Here is an 18,052-nt window from a genome sequence, read left to right on the forward strand (position 1 = left end):
TTGAAGGCAGTTTCAGATTCTGGATTTTAGCCTCCCACATCCCCTTCCTTTTGACACGTGGAACTCGACAGCCCTCTAAGTATGCATCCTAAAGAGATTTCAAGTGGTCCTCCAGGAATTTTAGGTAGAATGTCAGAATTGGAGGCACCTGGGTGGCTCAGTGGGTTAAGCCTCTGCCTTCTGCTCAGGTCATGATCTCAAGGGTCCTGCGATTGAGCCCCGCTTGCTCTTTGTTCAGCTGGGAGCCTGCTCCCCCGCCCACCCCCACCCTACTTGTAATCTCTGTCAAATAAATAAAATCTTTAAAAAAAAAAAAAAAGAATGTCAGCATTGGACAGTCACCTGCTATTCATGTGACCAAAAGCACATCACTCTTCAGAATACTGGCAGCGAATATAATCTTTAACAGATTAGGATCTAAATCCTCAGAGATGAACATACAACCATCTGACCACCCGCTCTTAAAAATGGTTTAGAGTCTTTCTCCCGCTAGGGGGATATGGGACTTGAATATGGATTTCATAGTCTGAGGCTTTCTGTGAGAGCAGAACTGAGAGCTGCGGTACAGGAGGTCTCGTGACATACTGCAAACCCAGGTTTTTCTAAAGGTCTAAATGTCTTTAGCCAGAATACGTAGAAGAGTAAAATACTAGTTAATTGTGACATGATCGATGTAACTCTAACATACTCTGCTAATCATTTTAGCTCCAATATTAACCTTAAGCTTTCCAATTTCTACTTCAGTAAAGTCCAATGGATAATCCAAGAGAGTATGTTGTGATTTTCTAGAGTAGAATCAGAGCTTTGTGTTGTATTTGTACTCTAGTCTTCATATGTTTTTTGTCAAGCACAAACAGAAGAGAGATAGAAGCTAATCCAGGTAATTTTAAAAGAGGTCTTGCCAGTAAGTCATATTAAAATTTGTTTGTACTAAAGTGTTTATGTCGTGTTTCAAGATACAGTTTTTAAGTATAATGAAAACTTGATATGCAAATATGAAAGGGTAAATAGCAAAAATAAAGCTCAATTTTGTTGTGTATGAACCTTATTTTCTGGGTAGCTACTGGTTTAGAACTTTCTTCTTAGAAGACTGTACACAGTGAGGGAAAAATCTGAAAACATATCCTGTGAGATTTTTCTAAAAGATACAAGTCCCCATTGTAGTAAACATAGTGGCTGCAAGCATGGCTTCTGATGTCAAAAGGCTAGCCCTGTGATCTTAAGTAACTTAACCTCTCAGACAAATCCCTCACATGTAAATAAAGAAAATGGCATTTGCCTCAGACTTAAATGAGATCATGTATTAAAAGCTCACGAGAGTGGGCGCCTGGGTGGCTCAGTCAGTCAAGCAACCCACTCTTGATTTCAGTTCAGGTCATGATCTCAGGATCCTGAGATTGAGCCCCATATCAGGCTCCACGCTCATTAGGGAGTCTGCTTCTCTCCTGATCCCTCCCCTTGCTAGCCTGCACTCTCTCTCCCTAAAATAAATAAACTTTTTTTTTTTTTTTTTTTTTTTTTTAAAGCTCGTAGCAGAATTCAGGATATATAGTAAGCATTCAGTAAGTTAACTAGTGTGAAAAGAAGGAATTAGGCATACCGAATTGTTTAGTACCATTTCCAACGATAGAGGTCATCCTCTCCCCAAGTACTGAGTCACCTTTAATTAATGCAGGGGTCTGTGCATTCCATGAATATTAAAGAACAAAAGGTAAAGATTAAAGCTTCTATAGATTATCTTTTAATTGAACCACAAGATTTTAAGCCCAGCCCCAAAATCAGTTTGAGAATGAAGAGCTAAATCCACACCCATGAGAGTAGGGGAAGGGACAGAAAGGGAAAATGGAAAGGGTCATATGGACTAGGTTCGAGTTAGAAAACATGGTCCAGCAGAATATTCTCAGTTTAACTTTCTGAATCCTTATTTGAAACTTCTTCACCATGTGTCTTCAAAAGAAAGAAAAGACACTTACCAGGAAACGACTCCATATTGTAAATAAAAATTTGGTACTATCATATACTAAGATAGAATTACCAACTCTTTTGAGTTAGAATCTAGATACCATTTAAAAAAGTTTCACTCTATTCTTCCCTCTGTACAGAAAGCATACATCTTCTAAAAGAGTGAAGAGCTGTCTTAATACTAGGTCAATGGAATTCCCCACTAACAAAGCCTGATAAATACATGTCGAAACTGCCCAAAAAGTTCAGCAAATGGAGCACTTTTAAAAAAAGTAGAATTATTCCTTTTATTGCAAAACAATAATATAATGATTTCTGTACTTTTCTTTATAAGAATAAAATAAAACAACTGATGTTCAAAATTGGAACCCGGATAATCGGACAAAAAAATCACATTTATTTCAAGAGTTCAAAGTGCAAATACAGCAAGTCAGTTCACGTTTCAAGATACAGTTTTTAAGTATAATGAAAACTTGATATACAAAAATGAAAGGGTAAATAGCAGAAATAAAGCTCAATTTTTTAAAAATTTCAAGTAACCCGAAAACCTTTAGACTAAAATATTCCACTTACAATTCAGAAATGCCTTAATTTATAGACACCAGTAGTACAGTGCAATCCCAAAGGACTTCTCAAAGAAAGAGAATCACCCCAAACCAGCTGGCTCAGGACAAGAGTGAAGTTCTCCGTGCTGGCTCTTCCTGCTTCGGCACCCTCACTCACGCTGTCAATTGATATGGTTTAACCCATGATACTTTGATGTTTAGGCAATTCCAAAAAATGTTTTAAGTTCAATACGAGGCCAACACCCTACTAAGAGAGTTTCTGAAATGGCCACTATATATTTAGAAGATTTTAAAGACCAATTTCAACTTCAGGCCTATGATATTACTGGGGAAAGACACAGATTAATACTTCTTCCATTACTTAAAACCTTTCTGTAAGGTTAGCAACATGGCCTTTACCACTTCCTCATGAAAAATCGTACTTAAATACTTATTTACTTATTTCTACACATACACAGTTTTTATGTAAAGTAGAAAAAGTTCCCACTAGGAAGATAATTAAAGGTTGTTAATGTTCTCTGTATCATTTAGCAGCCAAGACACATGTTTATTTCTGCTCTGCAGAAGCAATGTTAGCTACTTGCTTCAATTCAGGAAAAGTGTGTACCTTCAGGAAGGTTTAGATGAGATACTTATTCAGTCTTTTTCTCAATCTTCTTCATCTTTTCATTGTAAGCAACAAATTGAGAGTCTGTTCCGAAAATTCTATCCCACCATGTAAATGTTGAAGCGTAGTTTCCGATGAAGTTCATATGGTGGAAATCATGATGCCGAGAACCAGCATAGAAAGGGATCAGATTTAAAGGGTTGAGAGGAATGTCATAACCACTGAAATAAAAATGATCAAGATTTTTAAGGAAAATTATACTTCAAAAAACTGACATTTTCACTGATAGTAACATACCCGTTAACTAATTCAAGTAACACTCCACTTTACCTAAGTCACTTTGTTTCTCACAGGTTGACACAAGACAAAAACGCACAGAAAAATGGTACATATTCTAGAAACCATTTTCAGAAATTAAGATAAAAACCTTCAAAGTTCTATGGAACTTAATTATTATACAACAGGGGATGAAATGAGCGGTTATAAAAATAAATCTTTAGACACAGATTTTTCAAGAATTATTTTTCTTTTCTGTTTTAGAGGAGCTTCCTCACCTCAGGTTCTTATGCCCGTGACAGTATATGTCCTTTAGGCAAAGTTAAATGAGTATCAAGCACTAAGAAGATTAAGCCCGAGAATCACTATGTAGCAACTCTTTTTGAGTATCCTCCTTTATTTCCAAAAACAAATCTAGAATCTGATAGCCACAACTGTATAGCTCTGAATCACCTGCCCCCTCCCTTCCTCAGGAAGCTGAAAGGACAGAAGGGAGGAGACAAGAGTGAAAGGAAAGAATGAAGGAAGGAGATACCCTTTACAATTTAAACTGTCCTATTAGTCTGCTTAGAAATAAAGATGACCTATGACTATGAAAATGGCATTTTATATTTTGATGCCTTATATCTGAATAGAAACCATAACCCACCTATGGACGTCAATAGTTTCTATCAAACGAATAGTCACCCATGCCCAAAGGAGAATGACGTGATCACATAAAAGCATGATTCCAATGAAAAATCCAGTTCCAAGAATCAGAGTTTCCAAGGGATGTGCATATTCAGCTTCCATTCCAAATGGAGCCTAAAATAAATACGTAAGAATTGCTTAATATACTGTGACTGTTAATTTTATGTGTTGGCTTAGCTAGGCTATACAGTGCCCAACTATCTGGTTGGTCAAACACCAGCCTGGACATTGCTATGAAGGGATTTTATAGATGTGACTAAAATTTAAATCGTTAGTCTCTGAGTAAGTGGGATTATCTTCCATAATGCAAGTGGGCTTTATCCAACCAGGTGAAGGCCTTAAAAGCAAAAGACTGAGGTCTCATGAGGAAGAAGAATTCTCACGACCGCAATATGGAAACCCTGCTTGAATTTCCAGTCTGTGGTCTGTCCAATGCATTTCAGATCTGCCAATCCCCACAATCACATGAGCCAGTTCCTTAAAATAAATGTGTGTATCTCCTATTGATTTGTCAGAGAACCACAACAAATACATATATTCTAATTTATGCATAGTTTTATCAAATTAGATTGTTTCTATAAGTAATGGCAATATATCTAGCCATACATATATAAACAAATAACAGTAATTCTCAATAAAAACACCTTTTTGTTCCTACCAAACATCAAAACATCAAGGGATGTCCTTAATAGAATCTTAGTAACTGACTCTGATGGTTTAAGATAAAGGTATTAAACAACTGACTTAAATTCCAATTTTGGTTTATGCTTCTGAATTTGTTTTGCCAAGAAAGGGATACTTGATTTAGCATTCCATGTAATCAGGGCCTATGCGGAATATATAACATAACCAGTTTGATAAAGGTACATCAAAGCAGTTATGATAAAATAGGTTTTTGTGGGCATCAGAATGAGGTGGAAAGGTGTTCATTAAACAAGTCAGTAACAGTTTTAGAAATTTAAAGATGACCCGTCCATTGTTTTGGGGTCCAATTTAAATGACCTTGACATCACTATGGTCTCTATTCATCTGCCATATACCAACCATGACAGGAGAGTGGTCTGGCCCAAATGAGAGACTTAACTATTTCATGTTAACACTTACCTTGAACATTTATAGAACTGGCCGTGTGTGTGTGATGTTCTTAACATGTTCACGTCAAAGAGAAAGAAATAAAAACTGACAATTTTTTTAAAAAACCTCAGATTTTAAAAAAGCATTTTGCCTCCAATTGAAAAAAATCTACTAAAAATAATTCTAACATACCTGAAACTCATGATGAACTTTATGAATATATTTATATATTCTTTTGTGGTGTAAGAGCCTATGCAGGAAATAGTGCCAGGTATCCTCAATCACCGCACAGCCAAAGCACTTTGCCAAAAGCAGGTACCTTTAGGATGAAAATACTGTAATGAGCGTAAAATAATATCTACTTAAGTGATCTAAGCTTTTACTTGGGATCACTGTTTGAGGAATTACATGAACCAAATACCCACTAACCAGCTTGACCCACCTGGAAACACAGATCAGCAAACTCCCCCAACTCCTACGTACAAAGTGGCTCTATGATAGCCCCTGAAGCAGACCACTATTCCAATTCTAGTTCATTTTTAAAAAATTCACAGGCACAGGGACGTCTGGCTGGCTTAGGAGATAGACTATGCAACTCTTGACTCAAGGATCATGAGTTCAAGCTGAATGCTGGCATGGAGCCTACTTAAAAAAAAAACCCAACTGGAAAATAATTTCCCATGTATAAAATCAAAGTTAAGAAACAAAATCTGAAACTTCTAGGAAAAGAGTAATATTGATGAGGGACTTGAACTGAGATTATCAATAGTAAAATCATCACTTCTTTCCACCAAAGAGAGGGATGTAAGTGCAATGGGCAAAATATATTTATATACAAATAAACACATACACAAAAACTCTTTTATATAGTATGTATTACAATGAAAAAGTATACATCTATATAACTGGTATATCTCTATTCAGGTTATGTCAAGAGCAGATAGTTGAATACAAAAACATCATTTGAACACAACTACTAGTGTTCAGGTAATATATATTTGTTCCTATATGCATACAACTATTATAGACCTCACAATTACTCTCTCTTTTCTTTTTATTCACTTCAGACTTCAAATGTAATATAGTTTTTCTTGGTATAAGTGGGTATATCTGTATAAAATCATATAAAGGATGCTAACAAAAGTTATCTGACATAAGAAATTACTTTCCAAAAATACCTAAATAAATAACTTTCCAATAAAGTATTACATTAAAACACAGAAAGACAGAAAAATGGGAATGTTTTAAGTTTCTACTATGGCTTATTCTTCTGTTTTAATTATTTCTGAAGTTTAGAACAAACAAATGAAGAAAGAAACATGAAGAATTATTTTAACTGGATGATAAAGCATGCCTGAGTATCAAAATCAAATCTTTATATACATACCATCTTGGCATTCTTTCCCAATCATAAGGTATATTAAAATACTCTGTAAAATAATAAGTTCCACAGATCAAAGGAAGCTGGATAAAAAAGTGATTAAAGAGAAGTACTTTAAAACATTTCCACTGGTTTTCCCATGTTTCTGGTTTATCCTATGGAGAAAAAAAATTACGATATTTAGCATTAGCCTCATCTGTCAGTAGCTTGACTTTAAACTTAGAACGATTTTTAATTGTTTCTTAATGTTTCTAGGTAACCTTAATTGTACATTATTTAATTAATCTTAGGATGTGAATTCTCTATTACAGTGACTGTGTTACAGTAACTGAGACCTAGGAATCACAGCCTCCTCCCCTTCTAAATCTTCGACAACTGTGATCACTAGTTTAAATAGGTAAAAAAAAAAAACTGTTAATAGACAAACCCAGGTGTAATGATCTCAAATGAACCAAAGAAACACTACAGAGTAACTGTCCAGTCTTTGCATCCCACATCATTCCCTTCTGTCACCCAGGAATCTCAGAGCACAAATGCGTGATGCTCAGAGCACAGCTGGGTTCTCCCAAGTGTGCCAACAGTCCTGCAGGCGGCACTGAAGCCTTTATTACAAAGGGAAATCCATGCTGCCAGCCATTCAGTGGTGCTCCTTCCCAGAAATTAGTGTATTTTTGTTCACATCTGATGACAGATTTATAAACTCTGAGCTGGAAGAACTTCTGAAATGGGTCCAGTGGTTCCCAAAGAATAGAGACCTACTGCCCACAGATAAGTGTTCAGCGATGAAAGCCAGAATGAGAGAAGTAAGATCAATGTAATAAATATTTCAAAAACCTCATCAGGATATCAAATGGCTTAGCAAGCCATATAAAAAAACTAAATTTATTCAATTTAAAGGGCTGCAGTTAGGGATGCCTAAGTGGCTCAGTTGGTTAAGCATCTGCCTTGGGCTCAGGTCATGATCCTCCTGGGACTGGCTCCCTGCTCAGAAAAGAATCTGCTTCTCCCTCGCTCTCAGCCCCTCTCCCTCTTGTGCAACTGCATACACTCTCTCTCTCTCTCAAATAAATAAATAAATAAATAAATTTTCAAATGGCTGCAGTCAGATAAGAAAAAGTACTTTAGGTTTTACAAAAAGATGGTGATAATAAATAACAGTTATTGCTTTGTTTTCAATGTCCTTACTTAAACATTTAGACTTCTGCCAATAATCCTTTTTTAACTAAGCCATAATATCCCAAGTATGGAAACTACTGCTCATTAGCAGAAGCCCAAAGAGGTCAACTACCTAGTAGCCCAGGATCACACAGGCAGTGATTAAAACCAGGACTAACTAAAAGCTAGGTCTCCAGTTCTGGACTTCAAATTCTCCTTGTTGTTGCTGTTCTTAAAATTCCGAGTTCTCTTCCATAATAGGAAAAAAAAAAAGGAAAAGCATTCAATTGATAACCAATCTAAAGAACCAGTCTCCAATCTCAGGGCCTCACCCCTAGTTAGCTGGCTCTGTAATGCCCACAATTCAGTTTCCTTAACAATAAAATGAAGGGATTAGACAAGATAATTTGTCATTGGCTATCTCTGAGATTATCCAACCTCACTACTCCAAACCTCCAGGCTGTGACTGAGGACAAAATATAAATCCAGCTTGGGCAATTTCTCCCTAAGAACCATGTTTAACAGACTTTTAATATCCTAGCTTGAATCTGATACTCATTTAGCTATACCAATTAACACAAAAATTTATCAATTATGACTAAAAAATCACATGTCATACTGTTTAAAGTGTGGACAAATTAGTTTAAAAAATAGTGAACAATGAAATACAAATACCTGGTGAGTATCAGGGTTTACCATATATTTTACTTTATATATAACTGCAAGTTAATATGAAGGACTACTACTAGGAAAAACTGACTCCAGAAAGAATGGTTTCAGGTGCACCTGAGTGGCTCAGTAGGTTAAGCGGCTGCCTTCCGCTCAGGCCCTGATTTTAGGGTCCTGGGATCAAGGCCCGAATCGGGCTCCCTGCTCAGTAGTGAGCCTGCTTCTCCCTCTGCTTCTGCCCCCAGCCCCTATGTACTCTCTCTCAAGATAAATAAATAAAATCTTTCTTTTTTAAAAAAAAGGAATAGTTTTAGTATATACCCCCTGGAAGAACATTCCTAGAAAACTAGTAAGACATCGGACTTTCTAAAGCACATTAACTGTCCGGTAGTCTATTCCGTTTGAAAGCTGCTATCCTCATCACCACTAGCAACCTTTTCCTGTACCCTCAGTGCTTCAGGGGATCTTCCTTTGAAATAAACAAACTTGTAATTAATTTTACTGATTTTGTTGCTTATCTTTAAACCCCTTGTTTTGTGAAAACCTATACTGCTTTACTATCACAATTCATTTCTGTACTAAGAAGATCCAAAGCAAGGATTTTTAAAGGTTGTGAAACTGAGAGGAGGACAAGGCAATGTGAAGCCACACTACCCAGCCTTTCCATTTCTGTTTATAAATAACTACCTGTACTACTTGTATTGTCTTTTGCAACAATTTAAAGTCATGCATAAAACCTTAACTGAAAAAGGCCTTTCTGGAAAAGTTCCCACCTCTGTCTAGTGAGTCAAGGGCAGAGGGGAGGAGGAGAACAACAGGGACGCTCTGACCTGGCCAGACACACCACGCATCAGCCCTATAAACAACTACGGCGTGACACATGGTCTCCAGAATCACCGCAAACATGCAAGAGAACTTACACATCCAAACTGAATTCTGCCTTTCAAAGCAGGCCCTGTTATAAAAAGCTTTTGGAACGTCTGTCCTTAATTTACAGGATACCCCTCTTTGGGCATGTCCCTTTTAATTTCCTCCCCCTTTTCCTTTGGCTTAGAGTCTACTGGCCTGACCCCATGCACTACCCCCAAAAAGGATCAGCGACAGCACTTGAGTGAGCGCCTGCAATGAGACTCACTGGGAGAGGCAACGGGGCTAAGGAGACTGATGGGGGAAAATGTGCACGATGACTGCCACCTGGTGTGTACTTGGTGATTACAAATCATTCTCCGCAGGTCAATGCTCTCAAGATGTCCACTTTGTACCAAGACCATGTTTGGCATGACTTCTTAAAAAGTAAACACCAAGTATTAGACACTACCACGGGTTTGCCAAATGCTGATAACTCATCTCTGATAAGTGAGTTTGGACTCGGTTCTGGACACCCCGTCAAGCTCTAGTCTTCACAGGGCTAGAGCTCACCATTTCCTCTGTGACTACAATGGAGAAGAGGCACTGTGTCTATCTCAACATTTTGTCATGCATGGTGGGAATGTCAAGGAATTTAGTGCACTAAAGCAAATATCTAGGCTCTAGGAGCATGATGACAAGAATCCTACAGAACCACCATTATATATTTAAGGAAAAAACAAAACTTTTAATAGCCCCGATCAAGATCTTATGATATTAAACATACACTAATGGCTGAGACATTAGGAGTTGGAGAGAACTGCAAAGTATCTACACATGCCCATAATGTCTCTTTCCAGCTAGTTTAAAGATCATAAACCCAAATTAGATAAATGTCACATATACTAAAAGCACAATTTAAAAAATTATTCTTGAAACATTATCAATAATCATCTAGTGCTGTCCAACGTGGCAGAAACTAGAAATATGTGGCTAGTGAACACTTTAAATATGACTAAACTTTGATGGGCTAAAATTATGACACCCAATTCCAAAGACTTTTTTCTGTGAGAATATGAACATAAAATAACCTATTAAGTACTTTTAAATTCTGACTACTTGTTGAAATGTTTCAATTTATTGTATTAAATAAATATTAAAATTAATTTCCCTACTTCTTTACACCTTTTTTTGTATTCTATCAGAAAATGTAAAATGTTCCTTCTATTTCTATTAGACAACCCGGATCTAGGTTCTCTCAAAACAAAGTTACATTTACTTTTAAAATATTTGACATGAATGGTAACATTTCATTGCAAGTACATCACACTCACCTTTTGAATTTTATACTTTTTCATGTAAGGTATAAATTGAAACAAAAATCCAGGTAAACAGAACAAGAAATAAAGGACCTCATGAACTATCAAGGATCCCCATGTTGCAATCTGGAACTTTGTATAATTATCCAACATATAGTTCCATGCATTTTTAAATGGTTCTTGTAGAGGGTTCTCAGGTAAAAGTGAATCTACATACTCCACAGCCAAGGATGCTGAACTAAAGATGCTGACACTTTCATTTGTTGCCATTTTTCAAATCTCTGCAGAAAGCCTTAGAATTCTGTAAAGGCAAATAAAAAATAAATACATAAATAAGCAAGCAAGCAAACCAAGTAAGCCAAGCAATGAAATTCCCAGAAAATAATTTTTAAAATTCATCTTCTGGTAATTTTAAAAACAAAGGTCTAATGGATATCATCACCATGACCATTTGCAGACAATGATTTATGAGACTCTTCTTAATCTTAGGAAACAAACCGAGGTTTGCTGTAGGGGAGAGGGTAAGGGAATGGGGTAACTGGGTGATAGATATTGGGGACAGTATGTGTTGCAATGAACACTGGGTATTATATAAAACTGATGAATCACAGACCTGTATCTCTGAAACAAACATTGTATGTTAAATTAGTTTAATTTAAATAAATAAATAAGCCAGCCACGTGTTGGGGGCACTTGGGTGGCTCAGCCAGTTAAGCATCCAACTCTTAGTTTCCACTCTGGTCATGATCTCAGGGTCATGAGATCTAGCCTGCCCTCTGCTTCCCAGGGCAGAATCCACTTGAGATTCTTTCCCCCTCCCTGCCCCTCCCTCCATGCTACCACCCCTCCTCGCGCACGTGCCCTCTCTCTCTCAAATAAATAAATAAAATCTTTTAAAAATAACAATTAAAAGCCACATGTTAACTTTCAAGAGCAGGATCTAAAAGAACAACAGTGGAGAAAGAACTTCAAACTATCTTCAAAGAGACTTGTCAATGTGGTCTCCATGGAAAAACTTGTACCTTCAATCTGCAATGGTGGAGTACAAGTGTCACTTAAAACCCAAAAAACAAAAAGCATACCAAAAAACCCAAAAAAACCTATAAAGAAAAAGTGTACCAAATAAGACTACATAAAAATTAAATATGCTTGTTATAAAAAGACAATTATAAATAAAGTCAAAGATCAAATGGCAAACCAGAAAAAATATTTCCAAAACTTATGATAAATGGCTGCAAAGTGTGCTTTAGGAAAAGACTAAAAACCCAACAGAAAAATAACAAAGGCCATTCCCAAGGGTTCACGGAAAAGTAAATACAAATGTTCACTAAACAAATAAGCAGCTCAGACTGAATACATCCTAAAACCAAAGTCTTTAAAAATTTCAGTGTTCAGGAGACAGTACTGGTAAGGGTAACAATTTGGGGAAACAGGCACCATTATACATTGTTGATGGAGAGATCAGTAGGCCTTTGAAGAAAATCACAGTATTTGTCACAATTCAAAATAAATATACCTTTTGACCCAGCAATTTTCTCACTCACAAAGAAGCATTGCTTATAGCAGCAAAAACAAAGAAAAAAGGAAAACAACAGAAATAAGTCCATTAATAAGAAAGGAGTTAAATAAACCCTAAGTCCTTCCAGAGACAATTACGCAGCCATTTCAAAGAACAGGAAAATCTTTATGTTCTACATAGAAAGATGTCCCAAGAAACAATGTTAAATGAAACAGCAAGTTGCAGAATAATGCACATAACAAGAGCTCCCCCACCTAGTGTTTGTGAAAAGGCTCTATACACTGCACTTTCATGCTTATGGACAGACTGACGGAAGGACACACACACCCACACACAGGAAATGTATGGAAGGATATCTGAGGAACAATGGGGAACAACTGAGAGTGATGACTTTAAGGAAAAGAGATTAAGAAGTAACAGATACATGCATTTGCATTATGTGCACACCCCGTGGGTGGGGGGTGGGGGGTGGGGGGTGGGGGGTGGGGGGTCCCGTTATGGAGGAGAGGACAAAAATTTTACTTTCCATTTTATACCTTCTTACAATTATACTTACATACTCCATGACCAAGGATGCTGAACTAAAGATGCTGATACTTTGAAGTTTAAGAGAATGTTACTTTCCTAAAATTGTTTACTACTGTTCCCAATTTATGAATTATGATAGACTAAAAACAAAAATATTTCATTTTTTAAAAAGATTTTATTTATTTATTAGAGAGAGAGTGCACGAGAGCGAGCAAGCAGGGGCAGAGGGAGAAGCAGACCCCTGACTGAGCAGAAGTCCAGTGTGCGACTAGATCCCAGAACTCTGGGATCATGACCTGAGCTAAAGGCAGATGCTTATTGTTCCCATACTGACCTTGGACCCCTTCCTCATGGAGGATACCGGGAAGCTTAGCCAGCTTCCTCAGGTCTCAGAATTCACTTAGAATTTTGTCCTACTCACTCTCAAATGACTTGTACTATGGAGGCTACAGATACATCCTGGGCCATCCCAACCTCAAAATTTCTCTTTTCTCACTCACCCTCTCTGAGAGTGACTAGTCTTATGTTCTTATTTTACCTGGGAACTCTCTGTCACTTATCCTTTCTCATCTTTCATTTCTCCCCTCTTCACTAAGTCCATCCTCTCAAGTTTAAAAACATACTCAAAGTCTTCATTTCTAGGGAAAGTTTTCCTAACCTGTATTCCCTCTTCCCCAAGCCAATGTCCCTCTTCCTTTTCTTTGAACCAACTTCTTTCTCTAGGGAGAAATCAACCAAAACCCTTCCCCCTGCTTTGCTCTTACCCACACAACCCCCCTCAACTACTTGCAATATAGTTCCCACTCACACCAAGGTATCTTCAGTCTTCTAACTTGCAAGGTAAAAGTCATTCCAATTCTCATTTTTCATGAGAATGAAAAATGAGAATTTTTCAAAATGTGGCAATGAACCAACACTTACTTGCTGTGTGTCTTTGAGCAAGTTACATAACCTCTCTGAGCCTCGGTTTTATCATCTGCAAAATGTACACAGTAACAATAGTAACTAGGTCGTGGGGATCTTTTCATAGTGTATATATGTATTAAATCAGCACAATGTACATTTAAATATCTTACAATTTTACCTGTCAATTACACCTTCATGAAGCTGAAAAAAGAAAAACAATAGTTCTAATGGGTCCAAGATCTAACACACGTGAAGTCTTAACATAGGACCCAACACATAGTAGCTACAAGAAGCTAACAATTTTGAGCACTTCTTATATGCCAGGAACTGTGTTTTAAGAGTTCTGTATACTCTCTCAATATATTAAAGACTTTAATCCCTACCACACCTTCATGAAGTAGGTAATTTTATTAACTCTTCTATAATTGAAAAACTCAGGTTTAGAAAGAATAAACAACTTTTATAACCCAAGTTACAAAAATACTAACTAGGGGAGCCTATGCATTCAACCCTTATGCTCTATTGCAATCAGAAATAACAAAGCACACAAGAAATATTATAGTAAGAAGGGAGTGACTCCTACAGCTTTCCAAAAGCTCCTTAAAGATTATTTTATACATAATGTCTTCATTTTCACATTTCCCATTGACTCTCCAGCTATTACAATCTGCTTCTCATTCTCTTCATTGCACTGCACTTACTCTTACTAATACAATCAAAGGATCTCCCAGCTGCCAGATCCAATATTCTTTGCAGTTTATTTTATTTGACCCTGGAGATCTGATACTTCTCTCCTTAAAATACTCTCCTTCCTTGGTTCTTGGAATTCACATGTATTCACTCTGATTTAATTTGTGCTACTATGTGCAGCAGCTACTGTGCTAGCTGCTGTCCTCACCCCTGATATCAAAACATAAACTCTTAATGAGGAATACAAAGCAAAAACCAGACTATCATAAAATTAAGTGATAAGGACAGTAACGGGTTGGAAATACAGTAACTAGAACACAGAGGACCAGGAAAGAGTTCTTAAAACAAGAGACCTGGAGCAAAAGGGGGAGGTGACCTGATTAAAACAGAGTAAAGTAGGGTGGAGTGGGAGGAACAGGGAATGTTTTGAGGAGAGGGCACTTCAGATCCAAATACTCAACCAGGAGATCAGAAAGAAGACAGTGCTTTCTAATTGAGTATGTTTATGCTACCGCTTTTAAGAAAGACGACTTGGGAATGGAGGTTAGTTTCCCAAGAATGTTTTCCTTACTCCTTTCCAACTATTTCAGAGTACCTAGTGATGGCAACTATTTCCTGTTTTAAAAATACACTGACATGCACCACCTTTCTATGCCTAGCCCTCTCTCCTAAACTCCAGGCTCTGATTATCTAAAACTCTACTGGCCATCTCCAAAGGGACTGTTCCGAAGCCCGTCAAACTCAACATGTCCAAAAGTTCAACAACTGCTCCCTGCATCCCTGCCCCAAAACTCTACCGTCTTTAACCTCTAATTTGGTGAATTGCACCATCACGTATTTAGTCATTACCGAAAGAATGTTCTAAGTCTCTCCTGTCTCTGCTGCCTAAGACAAGCCTTCAAAATCGCTCCCAATTTAGAGATACTTGGTTTAATTAACATTGAGTTCACTCTCCCAACACAAGAAAGTAAAGTGGATACACGTTTGCCAAATGAACAAAAGCAGAAACTAGAAATTAAAGAGGAGAGGGGGAAATAGTGAATTTTCTTTTCCTTTTCTCATCCTATGCAACTACTCTATCTTCAGAAAAAGTTAGTTCTCCGTGGATTCTCTGAGGAAACCCTGAAGTTTAGCTGTCTGAGGGCGGTCAGCATGTGTCTGTCCTTTGGCCCTTTACCTTCGCTGAGCCCGGACTGCAAAATTCCCTCATTTGCTGGAGTTGCCCAATCTGGAAGTTTGCCCTCCCGAAACGATACAATGCCAGAATATTATCTACACGGGTAAATTAACCCCCTTCTTCATACAAAATTCAGGGGAGCGCCTCCCCTAAAGACAAAGACCAAGGCCCTCAGCGGTGCAAATCAGGTCCTGCCGGGCCTTTCCCCACCCTTCATCTATCTTATCTCCCACCTCAACAGATTCTTGTATTTCACGTGCAACGGACACAGCATTTCCTAGCCGGGGATGCCACCCTACCCAACTCCTATTCATCCTTCAGTAACCTCCGTCTCAGACGCCCTTCCCAACCACTCCACCCCGCCACTGCGCGAACACAACACAGCTGATCCCCCGGCAGTGCTTCCGTGTTTGTAAAACTTTCTCAGCACTCTTTCACCCCACGCTGTTACCTATCTCCTAATATTTCCCGTCTTCGGGGACTATAAAGCTCTTACAGGGCAACAAACAACCCCGATTCCATCATTTAAGATTTCGCACCGCTTTCATCCGCTCCCCCTGGCCGCAGTCCTCATATCCGGCACTGACGCCCCGAGGACCCACGCACGCCGGACCCCACTCCCACCACGGAGCAGCCGGCCAGAGACAGCCTCTCCCTCCTTCAGTCCTACCAGCCTCTCTTCCAGCCCCCTCACCTGGACGACTGCGCGGGAAATGCCGGCCACCGCCACCCAGACTCCACCAGGTGCTGCAGCCTCGGAACCTGCCTCTCCGCGTCGGGGGTGGAGCCAAGAGCGCGAGGCCGGCTTCTTTTGCCGTTATTGGCTTGTGAGGGCTCCCAGCCCGCCTTCTCAGCACTGTGATTGGTCCTAGGTATTGCAGGCATCGTCTGACTCGCGTGAACGAACCCCTGGCGATCCCAGCCATTGGCTCCGCGGATGGAGTGAGGATAGTGAGACCGAGACGTCTAGCCAGTAGCCAGCGCCGCAGCGCGCCTGGAGGCGGGGAAGCGCGAGGAAGCGTGACGGCGTGAGGGGGTGGAAACGAACGGCGGCTACGTGGGGGCCGCCGCAGGGAGTTGCCTTGGCAACCGGTGTTCCTCCGTCGTTCCCGCCACGCCACCCCTGGCGGGGTAAGAGGGTACCAGCTCGTCCTCCCCGTGACTTTGAGATGCGATTTGTGTAGCAGTCGCCTCGCCAGAACCTGGAAAGAGAATAGGACAAATGCGGTTTTGACTGTTCTGTGTTTACAGATAGCTCCGCCTTTCTTTGGCGTACCTTGGATTTAGATCATTCTCCTTCCCTGTTTCCCCAGCCCCAGTAACCTTTAATAAACCCATATATATATGGAAGATGGAGAATTTCCCATGCAGTATATCTCCTGCGATCATCTAGAGAGTTAGTTATCATTACCCCATTTTGCAGGTGAGAACAGCGGAAGCTAGTAAAAGTTCAGAAAATGATTTGACCTAACAGATGGCAGATGGCTGTTCCCCTGAGGGGGGGTTAAGGCCTTGACCTGGTCAGTAGTGCGTGGGCTGCCAGAACGCCCAGGCGTTGAAACCCCCAGGGGAACGGGGAGCTCCAGAATACCGGGGGCCGGGGGGGGGGGGGCTAGGGGGCTGGCGGGGGCGGGGCACAGAGGATTTGACACACTTGCAACTTGTCTACTGCCCTGGCCTCATCTCAGCCGTCTCTCAACACTAAGATACTAATGTACAGGGAATAAGGGTAGCCTGTACAGACGGTGTAAGAAGACACGAATTTCAGCTTAAGGGTGTGTCCTAAAAGTTCGCACAAAGGCACCAATTCGGTCTAGTTGAAGGCACTGCTACTCAGTGGTTCAGGAAAACGGGATGCTGTTGTTTCTCTCAGGGCTATGCTCAAACTGGTTTTTCTGCCTGAAATCATCAGCCATCTCCTCCCCTACCCATCACCTATCAGTTCAGGTATAATCTGCCTGAGGAAGCTCCCTCTTAAGGAATGCCTCTCCTTAGCTTCAGTGACCTCTACCCTCCCATCTAACTGTCCCATGTCTGACAAAGACATCTCTGTAAAGTATCATTACAGTGGGGTCAAATCAAATTAAATGGGATCTGAAGGGGAGTGGTGTCCTGGAGTGGATGTTGTGGTGCACCACTCAGGTCCCCTTCTTCAGGACTGAAGCAGGGGCTCAGTTACTGAGTGTTGGCAGAAAGCGCCACCTCTCCCCACTGCTACACCCCCTTTCCAGGGGGCAGCGGGAGTCCACAGCTGGTCTGGTCAGTCTGGTCCATGCAGGAGTACAGTGGCCCAGCCCCTCACCAGCTCGAGAGCTCCCCCTCTTACTGGCTGAGGTTGTAGGTGTAACTGCATCTGCTGTCCGCTCTTCATCTGCTCAAACCTGTTGCGTTTTCTCCAGTACTGTTAAAAAAATATGCACCATGGGTCAGATTTACCAGGTTTTGTCCATTAGCAGTGTGCTAACTTCTGTGCTAAGTTTTATCTAGTACCTCTGTAAAAGAGTTTGTTATGGGGGCACCTGGGCGGCTCAGTGGGTTAAGGCCTCTGCTTTCGGCTCAGGTCATGATCCCAGGGTTCTGGGATCGAGCCCTGCATCAGGCTCTCTGCTCGGCAGGGAGTCTGCTTCCCCCTCTCTCTCTGCCTGCCTCTCTGCATACTTGTGATCTCTGTCAAATGAATAAATAAA

General features: G+C 39.8%; 1 protein-coding gene across 2 annotated transcripts; it reads right to left on the minus strand.

The window, feature by feature from the left end:
• Positions 1–2,331: 2,331 nt before the first annotated feature.
• On the minus strand, positions 2,332–16,173 carry MSMO1 (methylsterol monooxygenase 1). Of its 2 annotated transcripts, none has more exons than XM_032332606.1 (6): positions 16,036–16,173; positions 10,561–10,846; positions 6,563–6,711; positions 5,368–5,494; positions 4,061–4,215; positions 2,332–3,356 (listed from the first exon to the last, which is right to left on the minus strand). In XM_032332606.1, exons 2-6 carry the CDS (start codon positions 10,813–10,815, stop codon positions 3,161–3,163), a joined length of 882 nt encoding a protein of 293 aa, XP_032188497.1. In that variant the 5' UTR covers positions 10,816–10,846; positions 16,036–16,173; the 3' UTR covers positions 2,332–3,160. The 2 variants fall into 2 exon arrangements, with proteins under 2 accessions (XP_032188497.1, XP_032188496.1); XM_032332605.1 differs by having other exon boundaries at positions 16,060–16,168.
• Positions 16,174–18,052: the final 1,879 nt, after the last annotated feature.

Source organism: Mustela erminea, chromosome 2, assembly GCF_009829155.1.
Source record: "Mustela erminea isolate mMusErm1 chromosome 2, mMusErm1.Pri, whole genome shotgun sequence".
NCBI classification, from domain to species: domain Eukaryota; kingdom Metazoa; phylum Chordata; class Mammalia; order Carnivora; family Mustelidae; genus Mustela; species Mustela erminea.